The sequence below is a fragment of the Mustela erminea genome, chromosome 5, assembly GCF_009829155.1.
Source record: "Mustela erminea isolate mMusErm1 chromosome 5, mMusErm1.Pri, whole genome shotgun sequence".
In the NCBI taxonomy this organism is placed as follows: domain Eukaryota; kingdom Metazoa; phylum Chordata; class Mammalia; order Carnivora; family Mustelidae; genus Mustela; species Mustela erminea.
In genome coordinates this window covers 113,973,786-113,994,237 of record NC_045618.1, presented here as the reverse complement: position 1 = coordinate 113,994,237, position 20,452 = coordinate 113,973,786, and the positions used below count along the sequence as shown (strand labels likewise).

General features: G+C 36.7%; 2 protein-coding genes and 1 long non-coding RNA gene across 7 annotated transcripts in view; 2 read left to right on the top strand and 1 right to left on the bottom strand.

Moving 5' to 3' along the window:
• The window catches only part of ATP6V1D (ATPase H+ transporting V1 subunit D), a 31,347-nt gene extending 28,549 nt beyond the window's left edge, over positions 1–2,798 (top strand). Inside the window, exon 9 of the mRNA XM_032344554.1 lies at positions 461–2,798. Coding sequence (XP_032200445.1) covers positions 461–602 — 142 coding nt within the window. The 3' untranslated portion in view covers positions 603–2,798. The remainder of the gene's footprint in view (positions 1–460) is intronic.
• Positions 2,799–2,959: 161 nt separating this feature from the next.
• Positions 2,960–20,452, bottom strand: part of MPP5 (membrane palmitoylated protein 5) — a 75,925-nt gene continuing 58,432 nt past the window's right edge. For all 5 annotated transcript variants that reach the window (XM_032344550.1, XM_032344546.1, XM_032344548.1 and 2 more), the window contains 7 exons: positions 19,786–19,969; positions 18,007–18,078; positions 16,947–17,018; positions 13,784–13,951; positions 12,884–13,086; positions 11,959–12,069; positions 2,960–5,814 (listed from right to left, as the gene is read on the bottom strand). In XM_032344550.1, coding sequence (XP_032200441.1) covers positions 5,638–5,814; positions 11,959–12,069; positions 12,884–13,086; positions 13,784–13,951; positions 16,947–17,018; positions 18,007–18,078; positions 19,786–19,969 — 987 coding nt within the window. In that variant the 3' untranslated portion in view covers positions 2,960–5,637. The remainder of the gene's footprint in view (positions 5,815–11,958; positions 12,070–12,883; positions 13,087–13,783; positions 13,952–16,946; positions 17,019–18,006; positions 18,079–19,785; positions 19,970–20,452) is intronic.
• Positions 9,862–12,084, top strand: LOC116591555. The gene is made up of 2 exons (XR_004286049.1): positions 9,862–11,100; positions 11,472–12,084. It is a non-coding gene; the product is annotated as an uncharacterized LOC116591555 (long non-coding RNA).

Below are 20,452 nucleotides of genomic sequence, written 5' to 3'. Positions count from 1 at the left end.
TGTTCTGTCCTTCAGTGACATTCAGGATTGTGGTGTTCCAAACTGATTTAAAATTTTAATAAATGCCTGAGTGCTCTAAAGGTATTCCATTATCAAGGAATGGATTTCAAGGTTTAGAGTCTGGGATAGGGACTTTAAAAAAAAAAATTTACTGTTAAGAATATCAGTCAGTCTTATGCTCAGATTGGCACATGGGATGATCTTCTAAAAAGAGCTTTCTCTGCAGACACGTAGGACATGTATAGTCTCTCTCCCCCCTCCTCAAAGTCCATTATTAGCTTAAAAATGTGTATATTCTACCTCAAATCTTTATTTTAAAAATGGGTTATACATCACTGCACTTGAAATAAAATTTTGTTCTAGTTTATAGATGTTTATGATCCTTGTTACAAAACTAGCGGAATCAAATCTACTTAGAATTGAAATAGTGTTCAGAAAATTCCCTCCTTTTGTTTTACAGGTTAAAGAAAATACAGGAGAAGAAAAAGATTCTCAAGGAAAAATCGGAGAAAGACTTGGAGCAACGGAGGGCAGCTGGCGAGGTGATGGAGCCTGCTAATCTTTTGGCTGAAGAGAAGGATGAGGATCTTCTGTTTGAATAATCTTTCCTGCTCTGGTTCTTTCATAAGCCCTAACATGGCACCATCTTAAATCACGATGTGTAGGTTTGGTATGTGTGGCTGTTTATTTTTTGGCCTAAGAATTCACTGGTGGTTAAATTTTCCTGGATGTTGGTTTTGGGACTACCTTTGCAAAATCCTAATCAGCAACCATTTATCACTTGAGATTTGTAGAATCTCAAAGGAACCTGTAGAATTTATTCGGCAGAAGCAGTACCCTGTTCCATGTACATCTGTTCAAGTGATCTGCTTACCAAGCATATTAGGAAATTCCCCTTAGGAAATAGCAGTGGCCTCGGGCCAGCTGTTGCTGTAGCAGCCTGCTTCCTTCCTGCTCCGACACTGGGGCACTGTTGTCTGAGAGTGCTGCCGCCGTCCTGTGTAACCCTGGTGCTTCCTCTCAAGCTTTATGAAACCTTCACTATTTTTCCTTGCATGACAGGTCTCTGTCCTATCTGTCATGGGAGTTCTGCCAATTTTAATGTGATTATGGCATAAACAGTAAAATGATATAAAAATGAATTGTTCTTTTTTTTTCCTTAAGGTACTAACAGTATCAGTCATGTTATTAACCTGAGATTGGCACATGGGATTGTCCCCTACCAAGAGCTTTGTCTGCGGACATGTAGGACATGGATAGTCTCTTTTTTCCCCCTTCATAGTATGGAGATGATTGTTGAATTTCGGGGTACTTAAACATGCCAGTGAGTTAAGAGGGGTTATTAATACTTCTTCCTTAACCTAAGAAAAATAATTCTCATCTGAGAGTATGTAATAAGGTAACTTTTATCTTACAAGCAGTAACACTTGCTGTCTCCCATTAAATAGGAAGATGAGGCATTTGAGTGGCCATATCAGGATCTGAGGTTTTTTTGTGCTGTTTGAGCTGGTGAGCCATCCGTGTTTACTCGGGCATTCTTGTACCCAGTGCTGGGCATTTCTGAGGTGATTGGCTATAGGACAGTTTTTGGTGAAATTGGTAACACTTGGCTTATCAGTATTGTATGTTAAGTCAATTGATATTGCAAGCCTAGGCTTTTTAAAGTCCCAAGCAATTTTGCAGACATTTAATACCTGCTACAAAATAATCTTTAGTTATGTGTCAGGCCCTCTTTTAAGTATTTTATTTATATTATCACAACAACCATAAGATGCATGTTATTTTAATCCCACATTTTACGGAAGAAATTTTTAAGGCACAGGGAGCTAGAATAATTGGTTCTAGGTCAAAAAGCTATAAGGTGGTGAATCCAGGATTTAAATCCAGGCAGTCTACCTTCAGTGTTTTTATGTTCTTCTAACCACGCCCCCCCCCTCTTTTTTTTTGCCTCCCCTGTATTTAAAACTTTGGGTAAAGGTAAGATCCCAAGGCCTGTTCTGGAGGAGCTGTGTTTTGGCAAGTCCTGTTTTGAATTGGACATTTTATTCTGTAGGTAACTTAGCAGTGATTGGAAAACCAAGTGAGTTCCTAAGCAATTCAGTGTTAACCTATTTTCAAGGCTTAACATTTAATCCTCCCAACACTGGACTGAAGTGTAAGTACTATTCTCTCCATTTTACAGAAGAGAAAACTGAGGCATTGTCAGGTCAGATAGCAGAGCTAGGATGCAGGCCTTGGTTCTTAAGCAGTATGTACTGCCTCTCTAGGAAGCAAAAAATAGCTCGAAGGGTATGAGAGCCCTGGTTACTTAATGGTTTTTCACTCAGGTAAAGTTTGTCTTCACCTTCACCTGCTGAGGCAGGAGAAGTACCTAGATTTCTCCTGTGGCTTCTTAAAGCTCTTTTGTATTGGCCTTGGCTAAACTCCCTACAAAACTGCAGATGACTTTGTGGTGTTAGCATACTGTTAACTAGAAATCAGAAGAAAACAGTGAACCAGATTTGTTGTGTGGAATGCTGTGATCCATAGGGGAAGGAAATGATCAGGAATAGCCAGAAGGGTAGCAGGTGTGTATGTGTGCCACTTTTTGCTGGTATGATCACCTCCTTTGGGCAATGTAGTGGTGCGGTAGGAAAGTGAATGTTACGTATTTGTCAACTCACATCCTAGTCTTTGTCCCCTCAGATCCTTGGCTACACAGAAGTGGAGTTTGGTCGAGTATTACATATGTTCTTTTTTTCCTTGAAAATGTTTAAGTTCATAGTGTTATCTTTAATAAAACAAGGAACCAGAACCTACATCTGTGCCAATAGGGGGCACTCCCCCACCATGAATAAATTAAAAGGTATTTTATGGTTCACTCAGAGGTTCCAAGTGGACTTATTTCTGGCAAAAACTTGCAAACCGAATGCTTAGGCAAGTTGAAACCTTGAACAGCAGAGGACATAAACACAGGACGTACTCAGTGGTTTTATTTGAAATATAATTTTACTTTGTTTTCACAATACAGTGTGCAGTATGACAACTCAAAATAAGAGTGCAGATACAAGTAAGAGTACAAAGGAGGATTAACAATAGATGTCAGAAAGGTTACCTTTTATTAAGGCTAAATCCCTGGTTTATAGTTTCCATACACATTCACAAAATTACATTCAAATTATTCCTTATCAGTACTTACTCCTTGGGCCATGAGAAAAAGAAAAAAGAAAATCCAGACATTACATTTTTCATGTAAAGCAAATCTGGATTACTCTAAATACTATTCTTTTGCATTTGTTCTGACTTATGAAAACTTAGCAAGGGAAGGTATTTCCTTATTTGAGCTAATGTGCATTTCATGAGCTACTGCGTCATTCCGATAAATGGATGACGCCTCTCCCACATTGGGGTCTCCAGTCAGAGCCACAAAGGACAGGAAATGGAACTGGCCAGAGTGGCTGGATAACTGGGTGTATTAGCAAGGCTTGTTTTCCTTAAGGAAGCCAGCCACTAAGTTTTCACTTTGTTCAGGGATTGTGTTGAATATCAACACATCCTTGTCACTGAGACTGAGAAAAGTTTGGGATATAAAAATTTCTCTGTCTCCCATTGCTGATAAGAACTCTAGGACTTCACTGACTCCCAAATTCTCTTGTCAGCTAAGAGTATTGTATGACATGGCATGTGCCTTGGTAGGGGCTTTGTTTGTGAAAGCACATGGCCCTCATGTGGCTCAACAGTCTGTAGGCTAACTCCGGAACTGGCACAACAGCTGCTTAAAAGGGTCAACCTTTTAGATCTTAGGGCTGAAAACAGTTGTCAGTTATGAAAAGCAGCTCATAAAACTCCACTGTCTACCACTTTCATTCCTTAAGAGAAAGTAAACTGGAAAACTGAAAAGATTAAGTGCTAATATTGTTGGTTTTCTCTGTCCTTAACTGGAGTGTTTCAGATCTGTAAAAAAAAGTATGGCAACTCTTCCCCTGACCCAGGAATGTTACTTTCTTTCTAAGGAACGGTTATCTTGAAAGTATTTCCATATAAAGACACATTGCAGCCAACTTCAAGGCCATGCAAATTTGAACAGAAAAGGCAACATAAACTATCTACATTTGTTCAAGTAAAATTACATAGAAATCAAATATATACACAACAATGAGACAAACTACTCATTAAAAACAATTGTTTACGTTAAATTAAGTGACAACTCCATGTTATTCCAGTGTTTCGCTTTGGGAACAGGAAATGCTGTAGCTAAAGTCATAAAAATAAAATCAAGACATTCACATTTGAGGTTGTTTGACACACATCACACCATCCCTAAAGGCTTGAAAAGACTACAAATTCACTTTCCATACCAATTACAGAAGTTGAATTTTAAAGCTACAGCTATAGAGACAGTATGAAAATCCCATTAGCTTAAACATTTATGATTTAACAAGACATTGCATTCTGGTCGTTAAGAGGCAGAACTTGATAGGATAAAAACTTGCTTCTGTATGCTTAACTCCCCGCCACCACCTATGTTCTTTTCCTATAATGTTCAAATGACTTTCAGGTCATCCTTTCCTTGTGATCTCAAAGTCAGTTGTTATAGTATCTTCCTTTGGGTATAATTTTATTCCAATGCTAAATAAGTTATCAATGACCATTTGTCAACCTATTAAATATTAGTATACAGTACAGCAGCTATATTCATCCCACATTTCATCCCACAATTCCAGTTTATTACTTATATATGGCACAGTCAAGTTATACTGTGCTCATATATAAAAAACGCAAAACTGTCAAATGTGCTATGTCCTCTCATATATGAAAAACGATTTGCATCATGAGGAAAAACTAACCATCAACAGTTTATATGACCATCTGCCATTCATAAAAGTATAACTTACACATTCTATTGTACTGTGCAGATCAGAGAAATGATGCAAGGTTATAGAACCAATCACTTGTGACTATATAAGCAAAAACTTCAGAAAATCGTTAAAAAGATATTTAATTAGATCAGAATCTGTTGAGTGTGCCATGAAATCTGATCCATAGTCTGAGCTAAAAAACTGGTCTTTCTAATGGAATGTTTCAGAATTAAAAGACACACAAATGAATTTAAGCCTAACAGAATAGTTTGAGACCAATGGCACCATTTTAGTAAAGTATTTCTGATGACAAAACAAGCCTTCTAACCAAATACTGTCCTGCCCAGTACACAGAAGCACAGTTGTCCCCCACCTCACCCCATTCCCATGAAGTCCTTTAAGTTAACTGTTAAATAGCATCAATATTTATAACTATGTGAGACATGGACCATTGTATATATACAGACAAATTTTTCATGGAAATAGGACCAGGCAGTAAAGATTTAGTTAGGTGAAAACAGAATTAAAACATTTTTACAGGGACAAAATGGAACTGGTCTATTGAAAGCTTCCATTTAGAATCCTCAAGAGGAGGCAAGAATCTCTGAAGCCATGTCCAGAGAATAAAGACTGCTATGCACAAATTGCCTAAGGGGATTTTCTCACTAGTTTGAGATCAAAGAACAGGTCTACAGCTTATTTGGCCTGCTACTTCAGGGTCTTGCTGAAGTATCAGGGCTCTCTTCCTAGTGGCAGTTTGCCAGGTAAGTCCAGTCATACCACAGAATGGATGTTTCCCTCACCTCAGCCAAGTGGACGGTACCCACTGAGGTTCAGTATCAAGTTTGTTAATTAACCTAAGCAATTCCTGATAGGCTTTATCAAGATCTGAATTCACAATTGCCGTGTCAAAGTAGTGGCCGTTGTTCTGCTCCATTTCTCTAGTCTTCTCAATGATTTCTCTCAACTCTTCAGGCTGTAAAGAGAATACAAAAACAGGTAATTCCATTCCTTAAAAAATACACAATGAGTCACAGGTGACTGAAGAACAAAACATGGCCACCTGTTGCTTACTGTCTATCAAAATATGCCACTTCAGGAGCTCCTCTTCAGCCCTCTCATGGCCTCTGATTTCCTTTGCTTTGGTGTCTTCAGGACCCATATGGAATCATTTGGGACTCAGTACAACCTGTTCATACTGCTACTCAAGTTTGTATTTGTTTTACTCACTAGAGGCTTCAAGAGCAAAGACTGTTAATAAGAATCCCCTACAAGCATTTGTTTTCTAGCATTTTAGGGCATCATCACCTTTTCTTTAAAAAAAACAAAAACAAAAACATCTTTTGTAATACAGAGCAAACCTTTCAGGTTGAAGCAAGGTTGGTAGGACCCAAAATGCCATCTACTCTTGGCTTTATAAAGATTTGCTGTCCTTTTAGATCTATTGCAGAGTTTGGCAGGGTAAATATCATGGGGAAAGAAAAGGACCAATAGAATGGGTTTCTTTCCATGAAAACACTGCCTGTCAACCCAAATTTAATGATCTAATGTTCTGGGGGAGTTACTTGGCTAGCTTCTCTGTTTGCAGTACACAAAGGAGGTCTTTAAAGATGCAAAAAAGTATCCTAAGGAGAGTTTGGGAAATGACACAGAGCAGGCTACTTTAAAACACTGGGTAAAGGAAACAGCTGTTTCACAAAGATGAGCAGGTAGTAAGTTGGGGTATGAAACTTGGGCAGAATCCCCTGATTACCAGGCACATGTGTTCAAGAAAGTAAAACTACCCCCAAAGCACTCATCAATGAAGAGAACTCACTCGTAAGTCCAAATATTTCTGATAAAAAAGACACACCAATATTATATTGGACCCACAATACAAAACAACTTATTCAACTGGTTGATCTTCTGCAACAGTAGGAAGACCTACTAAAAATACAACTAATCCGGCCTGTCCTAAAATCAGTTTCTTGTGTGGCTCTCTTAATTTTCATTCTGGAATGTTGTGCATCTGGCTGTGGTACACAGAATCCTTTGTTTCCTAGGGACTCTACTACACCATTATAAGTAACTAAACACACTGTAACATTCTTACTAAAGCTTAGGGTCTATTCAAATCTCAAGACTACTGACACAACATTCCAGAAAGTCAAAACATAATCTAAACTTTGTGGTGCTAGAGTTGAAATGTAAAGCCCTACATCTCACATAGATTCACATAAAGAAAAAAATCCACCTAGTTTTTCTTTATTAAACTTAAGGCATTTTCTCTTTTGCCAAAATGGCTTATACCATTTATTTTAATTTAGGTTTTAATTTTCTCCTGTTTTTCAAAATATAATTCATGACTAAGATGAAACAAAATGTTTTTGTGGAATAAAAAGGCTGTAAGATACATCACCCTTTATTGGTGTGCATGGAGCATACACCCAGACAGAACCGATGTTGGATCATAAAATAAGGCTGAGACATTTTTGAAAGATTCACATCTTTATATATGTTCTCTGATCACAATGGAATTATAAATCAGTAAAATATTTTTTTAATCTCCAAATATGTAGAAATTAGAAAATTACATACTTCTAAATAACCCATGTGTTCAAGAAGAAAACGACAAAGGGAACAGAAAAAATGTAAAAATTTGTAGAATGCAACTAAGGAAATGCTTAGAGGAAAACTTCTAACTTTGTATTAGAAAAGATGAGGAGTGCCTGGTGGCTCAGTCAGTGAAGAGTCTGCCTTTGGCTCAGGTCATGATCCCAGGGTCCTAGGATTGAGAACCACATCCGGCTCCCTGCTCAGTGGGGAGCCTGCTTCTCCCTCTCCCTTTGCCTGTTGCTCCTCTGCTAGTGATGTCAAATAAATAAAATCTTGGGGTGGGGGGGAAGGAAAGGAAAAAAAAAAAGACTTAAAAATCTAAGTTTTCTTCAGAAACTAGAGCAAATGCAAATTAAAGCCAAAATGTAAGAATAAAATAAGTCAATTAAATAGAAAAGAGTCAAATAGTAAAGAAAATTAAAGATAAAAGGTCTCTGGCTTAATTTTTTTTTTTTTTTAAAGATTTATCTATCTGAAAGAGGGAGAGAGTACCTGTATGATGGGGGGAAGGGCAGAGGGAGAAGGAGAGAGAATATTTCAAGCAGACTCCTGCTGAGTGTGTTGCCTGACACGGGGACTCCATTCCACGACCTGAGATCATGAACTGAGCCAAAACCAAAAGTTGGACACTTAACTGAGTCACCCAGGTACCCCTCCATCCCCAACTTAGTTCCTTTTCTAAAGTGTTTTAGTTACTCCTTTTAATTTCCATATAAATTTTAAAAAATCATCTTTTCAATTTCTATAGAAACACCAGGGATTTTTTTTTTTGGTAGGGACTTTCTTAAATTAGAATTCATTTATAATTCACCTATTTTAAAGTGAATGATTTCAAGTGTTTTTAGTATAGTTACAGAGCTGTGCAATCAATATCACAATTTCAGAATATTTTCATCACCCACACCCTCTCTGCAGCCAAAAACTCCCTATCTATAAGCAGCCACTCCCCATTTTCTCCTAACCCCCAGCCCTAGGCAACCAGTAATCTACTTAGGTCCCTATATATTTGCCTATTCTGGACATCCCATAAAATGGAATCATATGGTCTTTTGTGACTGGGTTTTTTCACTTACAATGTCTGTAACATGTATGAGTACGTCATTCCTTTTTATGATTTTTTTTAAAAAAAGATTTTATTTGACAGAGATCACAAATAGGCAGAGAGGCAGGCAGAAAGAGAGGAGGAAGCAGGATACCTGCTAAGCAGAGAGCCTGATGTGGGGCTTGATCCCAGGACCCTGAGATCATGACCTGAGCTGAAGGCAGAGGCTTAACCCACTGAACCACCCAGGCGCCCCTTTATGACTTAATTTTGAGACTTATAATAAAGCTGCAGTAATCAAGACTGTGATATTAGCATAAATATGGGATCAAGTCCAGAAATAACCCCCACCCTGCTTCCTGTTCATATTTGGGGAGGTCATTTTTTTAAAATGTGCCAATATAATTCAATGGGAAAAAGAAAAGTCTTTTTCAAGAAATGATGCTAGAGCAATGGAACATCTGTATCTGTTAAAAAACAAAACAAAAACACCAAACCAACTACCACCCTTGCTTCACTCTGAAACAAAGATTAGTTTGAGAGATTACAAACCTAAAAGTAAAAGCTAACACAAGAAAGTTTTTAAAAGAAAACATGGGATAAAATCTTTGTAATCTTGGAGCAGGCAAGTTGTTTCAGACAGTACACAAAAATCATTAACCATAAGAAAAGTAAAAAAGTGTGCTTCTTTAAGCACTTTGAGAAAATATTTATATCCAGAATATATACAAGAATTTTTACTACTCCATAAGAAAACTAAAAAAAAAAAGACATTTCACAAAAGAATATGCCTAAATGACTACATGAAAAGATATGACTATCATTTGTCATCAGGCAAATGCAAATGAAAAGCTTGATAACACTTCACACTTGAATGGCAAAAATTGTTAACCAACAAAAGCAAAATCTAATAAGGATGGGGAACAAATGGAATCAACTGATTTAAAACAGTTTGGCAGCTTTATACAGTTAAAATAGACACTTAACCATTTGATCCAGCAATTCAAGAGAAACAAAAACAGATGTCCACCACGAGACTATGGATGTTTACAGCTGCTTTAATCACACTGGCTCAAAATTGGAAGCAACCCAAATTACTTTTTTTTAAAGATTTTTATTTATTTATTTTTAAAATTTATTTATTTGACAGATCACAAGTAGGCAGAGAGGCAGGCAGAGAGAAAGAGGAGGAAGCAGACTCCCTGCTGAGCAGAAAGCCCGATGCGGGGCTCGATTCCAGGACTCTAGGATCATGACCTGAGCTGAAGGTAGAGGCTTTGTGGCTCAGTGGGTTAAAGATTTTATTTATTTATTTATTTATTTATTTGACACAGACACAGTGAGAGAGGGGAATACAAGCAGGGGGAGTGGGAGGGAGATGCAGGCTCCCCACTGATCAGGGACCCTGGATCATGACCTGAGCTGAATGCAGACACTTAACAACTGAGCCATCCAGGTGCCGCATCCCAGATAATTTTTAACTGATAAATTGTGATACATGTATAACTCATGGTCTACCACTCAGCAGTATGAAGGTATGAACTACTACTATTAGATACAACATTGATGAATCTCAAAAACATGCTGGTCAAAAGCCAGATGCAAACAAACTCTTATGGTTCCATTTATATGAACTTCTAGAAGAGACACCATAAATCTATAGTGACAGAAAGCAAATTAGTGGTAGCCTAGGGAAGAATGGAAGGGTATTAAATTCAAAGAACGAGAGAATTTTCTGTGATGAAAATGTTCTAAATCTCAACTGGCATGGCAGTGACATGGTATATGTTTTGCCAAAACTCACTGAATTATACAAATAAGACACATGCATTTTATTGTATATAAAATAATTTCAATGAAGTTAATTTTTAAAAATTAGAGAACTCTCATTAGAAAATCAAGCATACTGTAAAATGCTAAAACATTTTGGTACTGAGTAAGTTCTTCCTTTAAAAAATACGTATAGTTGGTATCTTTCTAGACCTTACTCAATTTGGGACAGCTAATTCAAAATAATGGGATAAATAATCCCGTGAGAACACTACCTGCCTGAGACCACCAACCCAAAGTTACCTAACATGTTTCTGAATGGTATATAGCCCTTGCATGATACTGAATCCTTGGAGAAGAAAAACGACAAAATAAGTGTGCCTAGTAGAAAACAGAAAAATTAGGCTGAACAAATAGGAGGAAGTACACTCCGGTCCATCCTTTTCCTTAAACAACCATGGTATCTCTGGTCTACCAAAGTTTCACAGAGCATTAGTTTCGTTTTCTTCATTGTAATCCCCCTCAAGAACAGCCAGTGATCATGCCTCTTTTTTTTTTTTTTTTTTTTGGTATCCTCCCAAGTGCCAAGAACAGCAGATGCTCTGACTCCACTAATTTATGAGCTTACGACTGTGTTGGAAACATGAAAAAGGGGTGAACACTACGTTAACCGGCGGACCTATTTAGCCTGAACAAGGCAACCAGAATTATGCTCATCACTGAGGATGGGAAAATCCTTGACTGTGAATAGCGTTAAGAAGACACTGAAATGTAAAACCTCCACATACAGATTGAGTAAGAAATATAAGTAGACCGAGAATGGAAAAAGATCTATCTTGGGAAGGAAGAAAGAAGGTTGGTGGCTATGGTGCACAGCCAAGAATCATGGGAAAGGAATGATATGCTTTTAATGACTTTTAAGGATCTTAAGAGTATTATGATGTGTGTTTATGGCTTTCAAAGAGATTTAGAGCAAATGAAATGAGAAGAACTGAGTGATTCCTCCATAAAACAAATATTTAAGAAATCAGCAAAAAACAAGGAAAAGTATTTGTTACTTTGATATAGGAAGTCACTTGACAGTTTTCATTTCACACATTTAAATAAAGTCAATACTTTCAGACTAACACATTAATTATAGTTTTATTAATAATGTTTAGTAAAATGTGAACTACACTCAACCATGTCCAGCATCTAAAATAATTTTTAAAAATTTACCATTTCAGATCATGTGAGAAGACAAAAGGGAGAAGACAAACAGAACATAAATTTCAACCACAGAAAAGCAAGAGCTCCCAACTCTGATGCCCCACATATGCAGAATATCTGCAGAGAAAAGTGGGTAATTCCTAAGAATCTGCAGAGAACTTTTTTCTGGGGTGTAGAGGGCAGGGGGTTACATAATCCCTATTGGAAATAACACAAAACCATGTGAAAAAGATTAAGGATGTTTTAAGGAATGCCAAAGGTAACCATACATTTGGGATGGCTACAGGAAATACGTGGAGAACAACAAGAGAAGGCCCCTGCTTTGGAGAGCTGCCACAGTCCAGCCAGAGGCAACAACAGCAATTTTGGGAAAAGTGATATGGCAGAAAGAATAATCAGTTTGAAAGCTCAAGCTGATGTAGCTTTTAAGCACTGTGACATGTTAGGTCATGACTGTTTCATGTTTACTTTCAATGGAACAGTACAACACTGTAATAACTTTACCTTTGGATTCTTGCCCTCCTTGGCCAATAACGCCCGAAGTCTTTCTTGTGAAGGGGGTGCAATGAAGATAATATATGGTTTCAAGTCTGAATTGCGGAGAGCCTTCAAGGACTATTAAAAAAAAAAGATATTCTGGATATTTACAATAATTTTCATTATTTAACTACTTCCCAATAATATACTTGGAAAAATAATGTCATTTAAAAAAAAAAAAGAACATCAACTATGAGTGAGTTTCCAAACATCTTTTTAACAATTCACAGTATTTCCAGATCCTACCATTCACAGTAAGAATATACTGTGTACCTGGAAAACACACACACACACACACACACACACACACACACACACACACAATCAGCTTGCCCTCTTTATATAATGAAATAAATAAAAATGAATGACACTGAAGGTCTACAACTGTAATGCTAAAATATCTTCTAATAAGATCACTTAAAGACTATAAAAGACCTATATTCAAAATCCATTTTGGAGGAAGCAGAAATAAGCAGTAATATTACCATGTGCCAGGGTCTAAATGCCCACACACATACACAAAAGAAGTTCTAGAAAAGTACACACGAGGAAAAGCAGACTGCTTAATTTAGGAGGCTGGTTTTGACCCTGCCTTTGCCATTGGGTGACTGTGTGTTTCTAAACTTAAGCACTCTACCAAAATAGGGATTACAAAAATACGCCCTTTTCTATCTAAAAACATTAACTAAGACAATGTGCTTAACGGCTCTAATTTCTTTGATAAATATGCTAGCCCAAGTAATATAAGGAATTCTGAAGGCAATTAGTAAAACTATTTATGCTTTTCTTATAGCAAATGTTTATAACTAAAATAGTAGAGACTAAGCTTCTTTGTCCATTAAAAAATGTAGAGGATCAGTGGGGGAAAAAAAATGTATGATACTTTATTTACCTGCGTACGAAGACTTAGAAGACATATTTTGCCAGAGTTGATCACTTGCCGTACTGAATCTATGCTGGTTCCATACAAATTTTTCTCAAATTCACCATGTTCAATGAACTTTCCAGCTGCAATGTCTGCTTCAAATGCTTGCCGTGAAACAAAGTGGTAATCTCTACCAGCTACTTCGTGGTCTCGCCTACTCCGAGTTGTATCTAGGCAAACAAAATCAGGTAAAAATAACAGGCATGGATCAGAGTAAGGCTGGGGGATAATTCTGCTAGTTAGGGAAAATTTCAATTTTGTAATATAGATGAAACATAAAAAGATGAATTGAGGAAATCTTAAGAGCCCATGTGTTTAACACTGATTCATTTTATTTCTAGACTGAGAAATGAATAAAAGTATGGTTTTAGTAACTTAATAATAGTCATATTTAATTGCCTAAACACATTTTATGCTTACACTTTAAATTACTTCTCACATTTAAAACACTGCCACTCATCTTATCCTGGTTTATTTCCATTAAGTTTTTTTTTTTTTTTTTTTTAACCCTCCCCACCCCCCGGGTATTATATAATCTAAACAGAAACTTCTATGTTCAGAGATTAGATCTACATTTTTCTCTTCTGCATCAGTTTAAAAAAACCAGGAACTGATTCCGTATTGAATAGGTCATTTTATAAAGCCCAAATTGAAATTCATTTAGAAAATAATTAGTACCATAGGAAAAACTGAAGTTTCTCAATAATGACTATTTTGAGTTAAAAATTCTCAAAAGAGTTTATTAAACAAAGTTCCTCTTTCCTGGGCAAAATTGTTTTGATGAATTGGATGAAAAATTTCCCTCCAGTCAGGTTCTAAGGTGGTCAACTGAAAAGCAAAGAAAAATGGGAATGCATCCAAACTTACGAGGAACTGCAGATGCAAAGCGGTCTTTTTCTTTGTTCATGAGCCTCTGACGCAATTCATTCTGGCCACAGTTCTGTGGACCAATCAAAATGATAGGTCTTTTCCTATTTGCTGGCTGATGATAAAGTGACATTTCCTCATAAGTTAAGATCTCTTCATTGTCATAATCTTTGGGAAAAAAAAAGTTAAGCCCTTCAGGTAGAATTATTGCCATGTAATAAAGACACAGATCTTCCAAAACAATTGGAAAGAAGCAAAATTTATTATTAAAAACACTTAACTTTTTTAATCAAGAGAAGTAATAACTGGGTAGGATTATATGAATACTTTCCAATGTCAATTATACTTCCCAATACTATGAAAATAAATAAGACAATATATTAATCCTTCTAGAAGCCTTTATTGCTTCTCTTTTTTCATAGTTTTAATACAATAAAACTACTTGTACTGCTGGTACTGTAAAACAGCTGGTTGGAGCCCATATTCTGACAGAGGATGGGGCACCAGGGGATGAACTAATGAGAGTATGGTCTGTCATTTTCATAAAACGGGGATACAAATACTAAGAGGGTTGGTTTAAGGATCAGACACAATATATATGCTAAGCGTAATACCTGGCATGGACAAATATTTAAAATAGTGGCTACATACAAACTAGTGTTATCAGAGAAAGTAGGAACACTCTTCTGTGATTACAACTTGAAAACAGTTTGTGCTATCCAAACTTAGAATACTAATACTAACCTGAGGTCATGATTCAAAAAGAGGTATAAATTGTGATAGGTAGGTAACATTCCTAAAGCCCATAATCCAGATGAAATCAGAACGGTCAAGTAGTAAGAAACAAAGGCAGACAACAAGCAGCCTGTCATCTTCCCACTCATATTACTTCCCCCAACCAGGGAAGAGCATCAGCTGTATAGTCACACTCAGCTGTAAGTTCCAAAGGGCCAGGCAATCATTTTAGTCTTGCCAGTGCTTAGCACAGAGTGCAAAGCAGGAACTCAAACTGTATTTGTCTAAATTCTAACTCTGTATTAGCTTTAAGAGAACTTAAGCAGATCTTTAACATCTGAACCTCAATTTATTAATCCATAATCTCAAGGAATTTATTGTGAAACCTAAACAGATGAAGTCATCTAAAGCATATAGTTCTGCCCCTGGAAAAGAATGGTTATTATAAATGATAGTTATTATTAATAAAAAATATTCATTATGATGACACCATTATGAACGAAAGTGTAATTCCTGCCCCTCCCAAAATGCTCCGTCCTCTGAAAAATCAGAGTTCTTTCTTGTAACATGTTCAATCAGATTGTGGCGGCATTTTTATTTATAAACGCTTTCGTTATACATCTGTAAGCTTCAGATTTGCAGGTTTTCTGTAGAGTAATAGCTGTTAAAGCAGAACCAATGTAGTGTGTTTCAAAGGATGAAGAAACAGATACTAATCACTTATCCAAATACAGAGAAAAGGATTAAAAATTCAATAAATCTTAGCTACACAATGTTTCAGTTAGTATTAATGATGTTTATTTGGAAAAAAAGTAAATTGAACTGCAGATTTAGTTTTAAATGGGGTTTTTCAATAATCTATAACATTTTATTTTCATGTTTAATTTATGCTGCCTGAAAAAAAAAATCTGAAGGTATTGAGAGAATAAGACTTATAAACTGTATGAATGCTGATGATAAAATGACATTTCCTCATAAGTTAAGATCCTTCGCTTATGGAAGTTAAGGAGTCCCTTTGCTTAATTTATTTGGCTTCTTTCTGACAAGAACTGAAGCAGGAGTAGACAATTCTAATGCACTAAAGGATGAACCAAGAAGGTAATGAAAAGCAGTAAAATCAGGCTGAGTTTATAAAAACTGGGTGTGGTGGAAACTGTTGAACTAAGATAGTAGGTACCTAATAGAGAGACAACGTCATCACTGAGGTCCAGCAGACAGCTGTCACTTGGGAATACATGCCTTGTGTTATTAGAGTCTTTGATATGAAGAGACATTACACTTAAACATTTTTTTAATTTTAGTAATAAAACAAAATAACTCTATGTACTTGACTCAGCCAGCAGGGAGCAGGTTCTGTGGAATGGGCTGCCTCAGTGACATGAGTTATTATACACAAAATAATCATTTTTTACTTAAAATACAATTATATTGTTAGATTTTGTTTAGAGGCATCTATTAATTTCACAAAGAATTTAAGTAGGATAAACAGAGGAAACTATTAACACTATAATGTTAAACTGTACTTTAATTATTTTTTTAAGATTTATTTATCAGAGAGAGAGCGAGCACAGGCAGACAGAATGACAGGCAGAGGCAGAGGGAGAAGCAGGTTCCCTGCCGAGCAAGGAGCCCGATGTGGGACTCGATCCCAGGACGCTGGGATCATGACCTGAGCCGAAGGCAGCTGCTTAACCAACTGAGCCACCCAGGCATCCCTAATTTTTATGTCAGTTTTTCTCTAAGTTCAAAATGCTGCATTACTCCTAGGATTCAAAAAAAAAAAAAATTTCTGTGAAATGACCTTCTCAAGCACATCTTACATTAAGAAGCAAAAGAGGATAAGAAATATAACTCTCTGAAAAACAGAAGTTTAATTTATTTCAAGTGTTAGATATGGACCTCTTTCAGATATAAATCCAGCTATATCTAGTAGAACTCACCATCATTTTTGGTGGGGGAGGAACGGGGATGTGGTGGGGGGAGAGAGGGGTAGAGGGTGAGGGAGAGAGAGAATCTTAAGCAGGCTCCACACCCAGTGTAGAACCCAACTCAGGGCTGATCTCACAACCCTGAGATCATGACCTTAGCCAAAATCAAGAGCTGGACGCCCATCTCCCTGATATGAGGAAGTTGAGAGGCAATGTGGGGGGTTTGGGGGGTAGTAAAGAATAAATGAAACAAGATGGGATCGGAAGGGAGACAAACCATAAGACTCTTAATCTCACAAAACAAACTGAGGGTTGCTGGGAGGAGGGGGGTCGGGAGAGGGTGGTGGATTTATGGACACTGGGGAAGGTATGTGCTATGAAGTGTGTAAACTCTGGTGATTCACAGACCTGTACCCCTGGGGCTAATAATACATTTTATGTTAATTAAAAAAAAAAAAGACCCCCAACTGACTGAGCCACCCAGGTGCACCCAAACTCACCATCATTTTTATTGGCATTATATAAAACCTTTTTCCTCTTCTTTTTATTCTTCTTTGCACACCATAGTTTTCCTGTTGAACAATTAAAAGCATAACTGTAAATGTGGTACTTGCTTCCTTGAACAAAGCTACATATTTGAAATCGAAAAACTCAAGTAGCTTTATTTATTTATTTTTTAAGATTTTATTTATTGATCTGACAGAGATCACAAGTAGGCAGAGAGGCAGGCAGAGAGAAAGAGGGAAGCAGGCTCTCTGCTGAGCAGAGAGCCCGATGTGGGACTCGATCCCAGGACCCTGAGACCATGACCTGAGCCAAAGGCAGAGGCTTAACCCACTGAGCCACCTAGGTGCCCCTCAAGTAGTTTTCCATTTAAATTTATAAACACACACTGTTGTACAGAATTATTTTTCAGGGAGTCTCACATTACAGATGATCTTTTTTTTTAATTTCTAAAAAATGTTATTTATTTATTTGAGAGACAGAGTGAGACAAAGAACAAGCGAGCATGAGAGTGGGGAGGGTGAGAGGGAGAAGCAGAGGGAGAAGCAGACTCCCTGCTGAGCAGGAAGCCTGATGCAGGACTTGATCCTGGAACTCCAGGATCATGACCTGAGCCGAAGGCAGTCACTTAACCAAATAAGCCACCCAGACGCCCCTACAGATGATCTTTAGTACTTAAATCCAGTCCTTTCTTTAAAGTTTTAAGATAATTAGCTTTGCCTCTCATATCACTCTTACCATGAACACATATTTTTTGACACTTCTAACTGATATGCAATCTTTAAAAAAGATTTGAGAGAGAGAGAGAAGGAGTGAGCTAGCATGAGCAGGGGGAGGGGCAGGAGAGAGAGAATCCTCAAGCAGACTCCCCAATGAGTGACGAACCCAATGTGGGGCTCCATCCCAGGATCCTGAGATCGTAATTTGAGCTGAAATCAGGAGCTGGCTGCCTAACCGACTAAGCCACCCAGACGCCCCCTGGTATGTAAATTTAAACATAGATCCAGATGGAGACCTAAGAAGCCTTTCATTAATGTCAAATATTAAGTGTCCAACCTGATTTTTCTGGCTCCTTGTCTTCTTCTATGGTTTGCTTCATGGCTTCCCTTTGCTGCTGAAAGCTTTTCCCTTAATAGCAGAAAGAAAAGAGAGTAAAATATAAGACAAAAGAATATAAGTTTTTGTTTTTTAACCCAGGGAAAATACCAGAAGCAACTCTTTGGTTACATTCCCTTTTAAATCTTTCTGCCACCATATGAAAGTATGTCAGCTATGATAATAAGCCTCCAAATGTTTAAAGTATTAGGTTTCAACCTCACTATCAACCAATCCTAGGACAGGTATTACTAGAATATAGACATATCATCTATTAGAAAAGATAAGAAACCAGTGATAGAAAATCTAATAGTTCAATTTTTACAAAGCTTTCACTGTGTACTCACTATGTGGAAAGTACTATGCTAGATCATTTAGAATCATCTCAAATCAAACAAATTAATTCTAGGAGTTAACTTCACAAAATATGTGAGCATTCATTACTTTTTTAAGATAGCACTCAATATATCCCCTTGCATTTATTATTCTCAATCCCTTCTTCTATATATACAGTGTACATGGGTATGTTTTAATGATTTTTTATTTCCACCTTTAAGCTACCACTGATAAAAATAAATAAAAAATATACAATGTTTTTCCTCTTAGAATTAAGATTTTAATATAGGAGGCTTTTGAAGTTTTTGACTTTCATCTTCTTTCAGATATCTACCTTAAAATCAAATGTATTTTTTCGGGAGGATAAAAGTGGTTTTACTTAGAAAATCTGGAATAGAGTTCTACTTCTACAATTTTTATATCCAGTTCTTTTTGTTTCAAGCCAAGGATTCTTTGAAATCAATAAGCAAATTCCATCTATGTTGGGATAATCTGTAGAATTTAGTGCACTTCCTAAGAGCACAGCAAAAACATGAACACAGAGTTTGGCACACATAAGAAGTATTCAAGATAACCAGGTTATCTTATGCTATACAGATCTGCATTCTTAGTAAAAATAAGTAACTATGATTAGAGGGGAAATTTTAAGAGCATTAAAATTTAAAAATAAGTAATAAAAAAATAAGTATCTGATTTTGACATTCAAGAAAAAAAATAAGGAACAAAATAATTTTGATAAGTTACATATCAAAATGTTTAAAAGCATTAGAGTCAGGTACTTCTTTGGAACATTTTTATAGTACATATGTATATAGACTGTTGTAATGGCAGCAGACATTAATGGGAGGTGGACAATATGACCTCTTAAATCTTCTAACACTTAAAACCATCATGAAACTCAAACTAAGGTAGATCTATTTACTTGTCCTATAAAAGACTTACAAATGATATCACCCAAATCTCCTGATGCATCTTTCAGAAATTCAATGTAATCAGTCAATATACTCTAGTTCTAAATATTTATGGGCTAAAGATGGCATGAGAAGATATCAAATTGCTATCTGGCACAAGCACCAAGTAGAACATGATGGCTACTCAATACTCCAGGGTTTCTAGAGGAATGTCCCAGGTTACTGTGAAAAACCAAAGGGTGTAGCATCATCCTTTAAAGTTAACATAAGAAGCCCATTCCTCATTCTCTGAACTGAGTATAGATAAAATTTGTTTTTAGTTTTTAGGTTTTAAAATAGAGCTTTCTGTGAACTTATTAATATATATAAAGACCCAACTGCATGAAAAAGTAATTACATCGTTTTTTAAAAGACATATAAAAGTGAGTTTTTCCCTGAGAAGGCTTGTATTTTAAATGTTCTTTTAAATATGTTCTATCATATTGTCTTTTACCTGGAACAAGCCCAGCTAGAGGCTGATTATCTTCATCCCCTTCCCTGTAGGCTTGCCACCAATTTGGATCTTCTTGACTGATGACATGAAGTATATCCCCTTTTTGAAAAGATAGACCTAATTCTCGACATGGAACATAAGGGTCATCCGAGGGGTCATAATCAAAATGAGCTTTCACATGGATCTAAAAGATAAAAAGGGTAAAATTCAAAACAACAGTAATGATGATATGATAACACAAAATATTCAGCATAAACATTAAAATGTTATAATTTTCCATTAGTGTAAAGCAATTATGAGTTGAAAGCGAGGAGGTTTAGTTAAATAACAGCCGTATTTTCTCAGGCTTCTCTGTTTTCTGCAATTAAGTTCATCTCTCTGTTGACTGAAAACATGTACAAGAGTAAAAAACACACAAACAGAACCATATGAGAGTAAGCAGAGCATCACACTGTTAGCCACTAACAAGCCTGAAGTGCTCAGGGGCCTCAAAGGCTTGAGAGAAGCAGGAGGGAATGTAACCGAAACCCTTCCACTCTTCTTCCCTGACCTTTGAAAACAATGACTCTGCAATAAGGTATGTAATTTCTAAACCACAACCACGTGGAAAGGTAGACTACACCTAACCACATCTGTCACCTTTATAGGAGAGTGTCAGTTTCCCCAG